General features: G+C 35.6%; 1 protein-coding gene across 3 annotated transcripts; it reads right to left on the bottom strand.

The window, feature by feature from the left end:
* Window positions 1-354: 354 nt before the first annotated feature.
* LOC115952951 (probable protein S-acyltransferase 4) lies at window positions 355-11,471 on the bottom strand. 3 transcript variants are annotated; one of them, XM_031070323.1, is made up of 6 exons: window positions 10,941-11,471; window positions 6,398-6,586; window positions 5,095-5,403; window positions 3,131-3,352; window positions 1,423-2,003; window positions 355-844 (listed from the first exon to the last, which is right to left on the bottom strand). In XM_031070323.1, exons 1-5 carry the CDS (start codon window positions 10,992-10,994, stop codon window positions 1,425-1,427), a joined length of 1,353 nt encoding a protein of 450 aa, XP_030926183.1. In that variant the 5' UTR covers window positions 10,995-11,471; the 3' UTR covers window positions 355-844; window positions 1,423-1,424. The 3 variants fall into 3 exon arrangements, with proteins under 3 accessions (XP_030926183.1, XP_030926182.1, XP_030926184.1); XM_031070322.1 differs by having other exon boundaries at window positions 355-806; window positions 10,941-11,470; XM_031070324.1 differs by lacking the exon at window positions 6,398-6,586 and having other exon boundaries at window positions 355-806; window positions 10,941-11,470.
* Window positions 11,472-11,760: the final 289 nt, after the last annotated feature.

Genomic DNA, 11,760 nt, shown 5'->3' with positions numbered 1-11,760 from the left:
GGTAAATATTTCCCCAACACAGGCATCTTCTTCTCAGCAGAAATAAACCCAAAACTACCTGGGTGTGGAGAAACAGAAACCTACTAGAAAGAACATAGAAACTATCACTAACAGAGCCATTCACAACATGATCCTTGATACAATACGTCCATGGCAAGCCTCACTACAAATCCTAGAACTAGAAAGATATCACAGCTACAAGGACCTATACAGCCCCACACATCATTCTCAAACTCTAAGTGGTGGTTCTTAGATTCTAATTTTTTTTTTTTTTTTCCTCAAACACCAAGTAACCTTTTGAGATTTCATTGTCCTTATCACTGAGTCCTTAAAGAGTCTAAGGAGATACGAATGGACAAAACGAAGTTTGCACCTTGCACCTTTTAAATACAATACAAGTCAATCCAGTTTATCAGAAAAGATGAATTCCAGCTATACACAAGTCTAGCCAAATACAAGTTTTGAGTCATTGAAGGGGCAGACAAAAAAAGTAGAGGAAAATCCTACAACAGAATCTATAGATCATTGTACACTTTGTGACGTTAATTTGTTCCACATTTCCGTATTATCTTGAACAGTGACATATACAGGTTATAACAGCATGGATCTGAACTTTATAATGAATAGATGAAAAGGCATATAAACAATTTTCTCTGCTTTCCAGCATAAAAATTACATCCCTGAGCTTGTATTCAACCTCTATATCTGGAAAGTCGCGGCCCCTCACAAGCAATGAACTACTGCAACTTGAGAAACAAGAAATCCGTTTTATCTGCACCAAGATGTACAAGCCATAGAAGAACGTCCTGCACCCAAATCTGGTGTTACCACTAATGATAATTCACTTCAATAATTAAAGGAAAAAAAAAAAGGAATTAGATAATAGCAAAGTCCATTTCATAAATGAAGGTACTTCAAATAAGCTAACCCAGTAATTTTTCTTTTATTTATGTTTTTGGGTTTGGTGTTTGGGGGGGTGGGGGGGTGGAGGGTTAAGTACTCTACACTACAGAATTTTTTTATTAAAAAAATTAAAAATCAATACCGTAGCGGCATTTTTGAAGGTGTGAATAACTTTATACAGGCTAATGAAATTATAGTGCATCTTGCCTCAGATATAAAATGTTCAACTTTAATTGACATATCGTGGCAAGGTGGTTTGCACAAGGCAATGAGACATGCCATTTATTAAAAATTAAAGAAACCAATATAATATATCAAAGTTTGTCCATGCATCTGCACTTCGATTGGAAGCTAACCATCAATGAGCTTTCTTTAACACCAAAATTGGCTAGATTTAAGCTATGAGACACTGCATTATCATATCTTTCTTCCTAATTTCAAATATTTAATCAAAATGTACTAGTTTTAGTGTCCAAAACAATAGAAGCATTGCTGGAAGGAAAAGAAGCAAGGAAACACCTTTATGCCTGAAAAACTGGAGCTGCGGTTTGGTGCGAGTTATTTGCGTCATCAGTTCCCTCAACTGCTTTTGTTTCATTGACAGACATGGAGCTCTGATCAGATTCCCCAACACCATCTCCAGTAGAGGATCTTTGAATAGATCTTGCTCCATCTCCAAAAGATGAGCTTTGCATCCCATCTTGACCAATGGAGCTTGGAACAGATTCTTTTGGTTCTTGCTCAACAGACAATAATGAGTCAAAAGCAGGTGTTCTTTCTTCCTCTGTACTCTTTATATTATCCACCAAGTCATCATAGTCCAAATTCCGCAATATTTCTGGAAGTGAGAAACCACTGCCCTCCGCACGCTTAGTTCCCATTTCAATGTCAATTTTCTCCTTTGAGCTTATAAAAGATTCCCCATTGTTTGGAGTCACAGATGTTACCACCATATGTTCTTGCTCCCTAACAAATGATCGGAATCTATTCTTTGAAGGGGGGATCTTAGAGAAAAAAACTTCTTTGAGGTTTCCCATCATTCCCTTGTTATATGGATTCTCCTTCTTATCATATCGGTAGCGGAAGTTCTCATAAGTTGTCTGAATCAAAACAAATATAACATGGGGTTGAATACTAATTCAAGATATATGATCCATTACATCTGGAGGAAAGCCATTAAAAAAAACAGGAAAGAAGAAGATACATGAGGCAGTTTGCATGCGCAAAAGAAAACAAAGACATTAGACAAGCACATGGTAGTGAAAATGTCTATTAAAAGTCAGGTCATGGTCCCATTAGTAGCCTAGACCCATTCACACCATGGCAATCAGACAGAATAAACATGATAAATCTCATAAATTAATTGGCTTGCAATACTTCTTTTTTTGGAGAGTTTTTTTTTGGGGGGGGAAGGGGGAAGGTCATGGAGACCCTATTGGAGTGTGACCACAGTAGCCTCTGCTCATTAAGGAAGTAATGTCTAAGCAACCTAGAAAATAAGGGGTCAGTATGCTCTCCCTAGGTCCCAATAGCATCAAATGGCAGTCATCTTCAGTGAACCAACATCATGCCTCCAACGGTTTGAACTCAGGACATTGACCCAAACCAAACCATATGAGATTAGGGCCCGTTTGGTACGTGTGTTTAAACAATACTTTTCAGTTTTTTTGGAAATACGTGTGGGTGAAAAAGTGTGTGGAAATACATGTAATATTGTTTAAAAACTGAAAAACATGTGTTTAAGTTTATGTACCAAACAGGCCATAAGCCTTTGCCACTTAGCTTCCCACCCTTGGTGGTGGCTTGCAATAATGTTACTATTTTAAAAACCAAGTATACACTTTTAAGCAATTTCCTGAGTGCAATAAAAGTATACATGAATTTCCACAATAGATAGCTCTGATACTGTATTCCAGAACATCATTTTTTTCTTTTCTTTAGATAAGTCAAAACATATAATGTGATGTAATTTATAGAAGCTACAAAATTTGTGCAGTCAGATAATAATACAAAAAAGCTTTGAGCACTCCTTTCAAAACCTGAACATGATATTAAATAAACAGACCCTTAGAGATGCAATAATCTAACCTGTTAATAAATCTACTGACGCCCTATACATAAGGCATATTCATAACTACATTAGCATAATTGAGACATAATGAAGCACACTGAGTAAAATATACAGCATAAATCATTCATTTATATGTATTTTGAGTAATAAGATTACCTGGTTTGTGCAAATCAGATAGAAATGGAAAATTGTAAGGCCACCAACAAACCAGACGGCTATGAAGCAGTACACTACGAGAAAATCCGATGGGATGTCATGCGACACAGCATTCCAAAAACGGCCTTTCTTTTGAAGAATGTTGGTCAAAGAAAATGCAAACACATAAATGCACAAGATGGTTGAAGTTGATATGAACATGAAGAAGAACCGATAGTTACGCTGCAAGCAGATTAACATGTACTTCTACTGTTAGATCCAATAATATATTATTAAATAATTTGAGTAGCATTTGCACACCAAATAGATTTTAAAAGAATCCATTTCCTAAGCCATATCATCTAAATTAAATACAGCATCTTTATTATATAAATGGTTCTTATCGCTTAAAAAGTCATACTAGGATTAAGGATTATTGTAAATATTCCTTCTGTACAAACCATGATACATACTGGTTACTATCCCAAAAAATTGATAAATACTAGTCACATAATTATTAAAAAAAATTAAGAGTGTTGCTGCCTTAAAATTGGGCATTCACTGTTTCCTTGCATTATAATCATGGCTGCACGTGTGTGCTCTTCGCAAGGATACTAATTGGTGAAATTCTTGGTTGGTACCCAAGACAAATGCCACAAGGCTATTGCTCAAAAATAGCATGGCCCGTGACAGTCAGTATAAAATAACTCACTGAGGTAGCCTCAGCATTGACAGGAAACAATGTCTGAAGAGGAGCAATCCTCTAACAAAGAGCAATTGGAGGGGGTCGAGGTGCAATTGTCCCAAACAACGAGACATCATATTGTGTAACCTATAACTCAAAGGTACTAACACTTTAACATTCACTCATATCGTACCAAAAACGTGGGCATTTAAATGATGTCAATATCAGGGCACAGCCGATCTTTTTCAATTGCTAATTAGAGTCATTCCCAGAAAATACTTTCAAACACCTTATGTATGAAAAAGAAATTCCAGAAATTCAACAGTTTTTCTAGAAAAGGGACCAAAATAATCCAGTAATTAATTAGTGCAAGAGAATTTATCAGAATTTCTGAGATCCCCATGCTTTTAACTGTAAAGCAGAGGCATCCATACAGAAGCAATGCAAAACTCAAAATGTAAATATTCCAATGATACACCTTGGAAACATCTTGGTCATGCGGTTAGACAGAAAACAACAAGATTGACTTCCAATCCATCTGTTAACAATATGTGCTGCATGTTCTGGTCACTTAAAGTAGAGTTATAAAAGATTCCACAGTTTCAGAAAAAATGAAAATATACCATAGAGTACAGCAACAAAAGTCAGTAAATCAGACTGCACAGATTTTTTAGTAATTCAAAATACATGACAAAATAGAAAACAAAATAGTAATTTACAGAGAAAGCAGCATGGTTGGTAGATTATTACTTCACTAAATTATTTCATTGTCATTATCTCTTCTTTTTTTGCCTGTTTTTATGCAATTTTATCTTTCTACAAGCAACATTAACGAAACTAATATTGAGTGGGTTTAGTAGGGTTTGCCTTTTCCAGATTTAATTAGGACAAGCTTGGGGTAGAATTCCTAACTCTAATCAGGTTTCGAAAGAGTTCAGGATATGGAATGTCTAACAAAGTTTGGTTTGGGAAGACTTTCCTTGTCTCAGATTCAACCCATTGCATTCCTATTGATTAGATGTAGCAGCTCTTCTAATTACTTCAGTTGAATTGCCCAGAGATTAAAATCTACATGGAAATTCTCTTTCTTTACTTGGTAAAACCCTCATCATGAATTTATATATATAGAGAGAGAGAGAGAGAGAGCCAGAAAATTTTCTTTAAGAATAGTTGTATCTCCATTCAGTTTGTTGATGGGTTTACCATAAGTAATATAAATTCGAATTATATTCTTAAAGCTTTTCTTCTCTTTCTCTCTCTCTCTTTTCAACAAGTCTGCAAGTAGAAAAATGAGACTTACTAATCCAATGCATTGCCCAACCCATGGACAGTGATGATCAAATCTCTGGACACAATTGTTGCAGATGGAACAATGAGAAGTACGAGGCGGGCGATAGAGCATACAAGTGTCACAGTACTTCACTTTTACTGAGTGACCATTCACCATCACATCTTTTGTCCGGGGTAGTTTCAAGTGAGGTGTTCTCCCACTAACCCACTCCATCGATGGGGTAGTTACATTAAATGCTTCATCTGATTCAGGAGGGCTTAAATTTCTAGGGACTATTCCAGGATCTCTACTAGAGGTCAAGAAGAGAAATGATAAATCCTGCAGAAAGTTTATAGGGGTTATTGATACTGTAAGTTCAAGAAGAAGCAGTTATTGTAAGTGTCAAGAAAAAGGCATGAAGGAACAATTCTGAGGGAAATTCAAATAACATATGGAAATGCAACCATTGAATCTTGATTTTACTAGAGTCTAATGGAGAAGGTCCATAGTTTGGAATAGACCCAATACCCTAAAGACAAAGGTAACGTGTACCTCATGGTAATTTCCATAAATTTGAAAAGTTAAACATCAGAGTAATCTTCTGAAATCCAAAAACAATTGATCATGCACATACAGCACAAAAGATTAAATACTATTAAAACAAAATAGACTTGTCCCAAAAGCTAATTGGCCATTTGTGTGTGAGGAACCAAACCTTGACACCAAGGTCCATAGCCACATTTTATATTCATCTTTTAGCTACTTGCCCACCTCTCTCCATTGGATATTTTCTTTGGAGCAAGGCTTGGCCATGCCACTAAAACAATAAAAACATACACAAAAATCTTCCAACTTAATTATTTAGGCTTGGAGGGTAGAACAAAACTGAGTCATTACATTTCCATGTAGTGTTTGACTACACATTTTTTTATCTTCTTTCAAATTCATGTGGTACCTTACTTCCCTAATATTCTTTGTTCATTTACTGCCTCTTTCACATGTGGGTTCACATAAAAAATGCATTCATGAAATTTTTTTGCAACGTCCAATTAGTGAGGATGGAGTCCACAACAACACAGGACTGGGGCTTAGCAGTTAGCACATGCATAGTTTTCAAAATGAGAAATGTTATGTCCACAACATTTTCACAACAAATCCTAAGTGGCAGGTTATTACTAGTTGTTATTGTAGGGGCAAAAATAATCTCAGTGGTAGGTTCAAATTTGAATCAATAACAACTAACCACCTATGATTTGTTATGAAAATATTGTGGATGTAGCACTTCTCTTTCAAAATAGTCATCACTAGATAGACATAAAACAGAAAAACTTACCAAAACAGTGATGAATAAACCCACAATCAATACAAAATACCAAAGAAGGTTATCGTTGTTCTTCATATCCATGATTTTAAGACAAATCTTTATAGAAAAAGTAATTGCAGGGACGGCAATAAGGAGTGTGGACAGAAACAGAGATGCCACATCAGGCCCAAAGATTAATCTCCCACCACAGAAAAATTTCTGTAAAGCCAAGAAAAGAGACCATCAGCGTGAGTATGCCATACTACTTCTCAATCTTCAGTTATATTGCAACAGTACCACATGTATTTAAACAGCTGGCTTCTTTATCAACCAAAAGACAAAACTTCAAAGACAGTGAAGCTATAAATATTATATATATTAAGTAAAAGTAAATAAACAAGAACACTTTTACTCACTAAAGAGACTGCAAAAATCTAAAATTCTAAGCACCCATTCTAGTCACAAGAAACTATCTTAGTGAAAGGAGAAGATTTAGTAATGTATGTAATGCATCAAATTTGCTGATTACCAGGGGGCAGGGGGTTGGGGGCATAAAATCTATAGGCTCAAGAAAAGATTAATAAAAATCTAAACTTTTACTATTTCAACCATCCAACATGACTGTGAGAGAGAAATTGTGCACGAAATGATCATTTATCTATAATCATTACTCCCTCCATCCAACTTGTTTTACCACCTTACAAAATCCAACCTCTTAATGAATTATCTTTGAAATAAAAAGTTGCCAATTTCCAAAATTTCCCTCCTTAATTTATACTCAAATAAAGCAATTGGAAAAGAAGCATTGACTTCTTAATAAAGGAAAAGGTAAGTAAAAAAAGTTATGAAAATTGATTCTTTTGACTCGTCAAAGTGAACACTTTAGGACATCCCGAAATCGAATATTGGACAAACAAAATGAGACATATGCTTTAATCTTCATCATTGTTATCTGCTGGGAAGACGACAAGAACTCATAAAATTGAAAAAGACAGAGACTATTTTCTTCATCATTGTTATTTGCTGAGAAGATGACATGACCTTGTAAAATTCAAAGTAACTCAATAAGCCTAGATGCAACTGATTAGGATTTAAGGTTCTCATGTACACCCAACCTCCACCCCCCCCCCCCCCCCCCCCCCCCAAACGCACACACACACACAAGCACAAAATAACCATTGCATTAGTTTCTTTCTCTTCTACCTACTGGTCAGTCAAGATAATTGGTATAACAGTACGAGAGAAAGAGAGAGAGAGGAATGGCTTATAAGTTTTCCCTACCTGTAGACAATGCATGCATACACAAAAGAACCATTACAATAGTTTTTTTCTCTATCTACTTATCAATCAACATAATTGAGATAACAGTAGAAAAGAAAGGAGAGAGAGAGCAAATAATGAAAAACATAATCATTATGGTAAATTCAGACCCCCTGATGGATAATTAGCTTGCAATACATGGCTGATAATTATTCATACATGAAAAGATACATTGTATAAATAAAAAAGATGAACATCTAAAGAACTTCATCCAATTGCCAATCCAACAAGCAAAACTAGCAATCATCAATAAAATAATGAAATGACGACAGGAAGGGATAAAAAATATGTAAATGAGTGGAACTTAAATGCAAATAATATAAGGAAAATTACACTTTATCATCCTAAACTATACTCCAAATTATACTATGCATCCTAAACTTTTCAAATGCACGTTTTGCACCTTAAACTATGACCCCAGTTACACTTTACACCCCAAAGTTAAGTTTGCCGATGACTTGAAAGGAAATCTAAAGTTTATGGTGCAAAGTGTAATCAAGAGTATAGTTTAGGGTAATAGAATGTAATTTCTTTTTTGTTTTTAAGGGATTGAGGGGCAATTGGGTCTTTTCACATGATGTCATACTTTTCCATCCAAGTTAACGACAAATTTAACTTTTTTTTTTCATAAGTAAGAAAAAATATTATTGAAGAAGGAAAAGCATGAAAAATACCCAACGTTCACGATAGTGAACAGAGAGATAAAGGAAGAAAAAAGAAACAAACAGACACTAAGCTATTCTAAGGGACAAAAAAAAAAATTCATAAGTGTAGAACAATCCAAGAGACCCCAACATTGAGACCAATCAAATAGTGTCCATTGGTATAAATCTAACAACTAAGCCAGAGATTTCCCAATATCCTCAAAAGAATGCCAATTTTGTTCGATCTAAATAGTCCACATTAAACATCCTAGAACCAAATTCCAAATATCAGAATTATGTTTCCCAAGCCAATGATACTAATAAAAAAATTAGTCTGCAACTGAACCTGGCATGACCCAATCAATCCCAAACAACCGAAGCATATACATCCACAAAGAATGAGCTACTGAACAGGAAATCAGTAGATGATCCACATATTCCTAATTACAACAACACTTACAACAACAATTCGCCAAAGTGTGACCACGGAGCATAAGATTATCCAAAGTTAGAATATGGCCATGAGTTGCTGTCCACATAAAGAATGCCACCCTTTTAGGAACCTTTACTTTCCAAATGCCCTTCCAAGGAAAGTAGAAAGAGTTACATTTCAAATCTTATGATAGAAAGACCGAACGTCAAACTTCCCACTTCCATTGAGGCTCCAACAAAGCTTGTCACTACCTCCACCCCTAGGAATCTGAGTTTGAATGAAGTAAAGAAGGGAGTAGGAAGCCGCTAACTCCCAATCATAAAATTCCCTATAATATCTTAAACTCCATATGCTATCATTATCACCAACTGGAAGATTAACACTTCAGAAATACAAGCTTCCTTATTGGCTAGACACAAATAACTGAGGATAAAGAGTTTTAAGAGAATTTTTCCTAGTCCACTTATCATGCCAAAAAAGAATGCGAGAACCATCCCCCACCACAAAAGACAAATGCTTAGAAAAATTTTCCCACCCTTTACTAACACTTCACCATAAACCACAACTATGAGCCCTTCTACAAACTCTAGTGCTCCACCCCCTTCCCCTCCCCATATTTCATGGCTATGACCCTCCGCCACAAATGAGTAGTTTCGTGGCCATACCTTCAAAGCCATTTCCCTAATAAAGCCTGATTAAACGACACCAAATTTCAAATTCCCAAACCACCCAACTCGCACAGTAAGCAAACCTTTTCCCAAGCCACCAAGGGGTATTTAAAGCACTTAACTGAGGAACCCCACAAAAAATTTTTCTAAATACATTCTAATCTCATTGCCACAACTTTAGGAACAGTAAAAAGGAAAAGGTAATAAGTAGAAAGGCTTGAAAGGGTACTTTTCAACAAAGTGAGCCTGCCACCCTTTGACAAATAAAGCCGCTTCCAACCTGAAAGCATCTTCTCCATCCTCTCTACAATCGGATTCCAGATAGAGGTTGTCTTATACAAGGTACCCAATGGCACTCCTAAATAAATCATAGGCAACCTGCCCACCTTGCATTGAAGAATATTAGCCAAAGTTTGAATGTTGCTCACCTCCCCAATAAGGACAATTTCACTTTTCCCCATATTCACCTTCAAACTAGTAAAGGCTTGAAAACAAGTCAAAGCCAGCCTAATGGATAGCAACTGCTCCCTAGAAGCATCGTAGAAAAGAATGGTGTCATCAGCAAATATAATATGAGAAATACGATACCAGTAGAATTAATAGGTCCCTCATGAAAACCCTGAATGAGACCACCTGCCTCAGTTTTCTTCAGAATCCGATTTAAAACCTCCATGATCAAAAGAAAAAGAAGGGGAGACAACAGATCACCTTGTCTTAGGCCTCTAGAGCTACCAAAGAAACCAACAGGAGATCCATTAATCAAAATTGAGAAGCGGACAATAGTGACACAAACCTTTAACCATCTCCTCCATCAACCCCTAAAGCCCATCCTCTCTAACAAATAGAACAAAGTGTCCCAACTTACATGATCATAGACTTTTTCGATGTCTAACTTACACACCAACCTTGGAGTCTGACACTTCAGTTTACTATCTAGGCATTCATTAGCAATAAGCATTGAATCTAAAATCTGTCTACCACCAACAAAAGAATTTTGTGACTCCAAAATGAGTTTATCCAGCACCGTCCTCACCTGGTTTAGTTCGCTTCAATTGAAAATTTAACCTCTTTTCCTCACACTTTTACTAGTGTGGTATGATGATATAAAATCCAAAAGAATACTAAACTAACTGAATAGACCCGCAAAAGAAAACTCCCACAATCAGCTTTGATTCTTTCATTTTTGTTGTCTCTAATCACATTAGTAGAGCTTCCTAACTAGTGCAATTGTACAATTTCCAGTTATTGATAATAGAGGATCAATCATCACGATCAAAAAAATAGCAATAGACATATCTAAAATCAAATAATCACCAACCAAACAATGAACAATAGTGGACCCCAATACAAAGAAAATACAATTGGTGAAGTTGTCACGATTTTATTATAGTCATTCAAAAGAGAAAAGAAAATTTAAGAAACCCAATTCAGTTGATGAACTGAAAATTAGCATAACATGAAGAGCAAAACCAATTGACATAGACATAGAGAGAGGCAGAGAAACTCACATTACTTCCCTTCCAAACTTTGTACAGCCGTCTGGGTTTATCATTCGGGTCCATACTGTTACTAAGAAGAAGAAAAACCCAGAACCCAGATTAGAATTTCTAATCAAAACCAAAACAGAACCCTCTCTTATCACAACCCCACTTTCTACTCCTCACTATCCAATGCATATATCACACCAAAACCCACAAAAATCTTCACACAAAACCAGAAAAATTCCCATCATTTGGGTACACAATGCATGTGAGAGTGAACTGGAAGTTGAAAAATCCAGGTGAGAGAGAGAGAGAAAAGAGGTTGTTGGATCAAAAGAAAAACCAGCTGCCTCTCTGCTCTCCCCAATAGCTTTTAATTTTTGTTTTCTCAGATCGATTATACCAACAAAGAAAGATGCTATCTTTCTCTCTCTCTCTCTCTCTCTCTCTCTCTCTCTAAAAACTCTTTTGGCTATTTCTTTCTTTCTTTTCTTCCAAAAAGCTGGCAGCTATGAGTTGGGGGGCGGATGCTTCAATTTCTCGCGGATTTTACGTGCGTTTTAGACATATACATATTTTATTACCTTATTTTATACGACAATAAACAATGTCAAATGTTTAATAATATATATATATATATATTTTGTCATCAAAAAATAATATTTTATCAAAAAAATGTTTTTTTTAATTATTATTTTGTTAAATATGCGACATGTATAAGATTTTTTTTTTTTTTTTTTTTTTTTTGAGAATGACATGTATAAGAGTTGGTCTAAGGAACTTTACCAAACATGCTGTCACGGCCAATACTTATTGTTGAATTTGTCTGAAGTGTGTCTTTGTTTTT

This window comes from Quercus lobata, chromosome 7 (genome assembly GCF_001633185.2).
Source record: "Quercus lobata isolate SW786 chromosome 7, ValleyOak3.0 Primary Assembly, whole genome shotgun sequence".
NCBI lineage: Eukaryota > Viridiplantae > Streptophyta > Magnoliopsida > Fagales > Fagaceae > Quercus > Quercus lobata.
This window is presented reverse-complemented; position numbering and strand designations above follow the sequence as displayed.

Bases quoted from the DNA above. Each gene is read 5' to 3' on its own strand.
- LOC115952951 (XM_031070323.1), bottom strand. From the start codon at position 10,994: ATGGACCCGAATGATAAACCCAGACGGCTGTACAAAGTTTGGAAGGGA. The intron at 5,404-6,397 runs GTAAGTTTTTCT...AACTTTCTGCAG, and splicing joins GTTTATTCATCACTGTTTTG to GATTTATCATTTCTCTTCTT. The intron at 2,004-3,130 runs GTAATCTTATTA...GTTTTGATTCAG, and splicing joins ATCTGATTTGCACAAACCAG to ACAACTTATGAGAACTTCCG.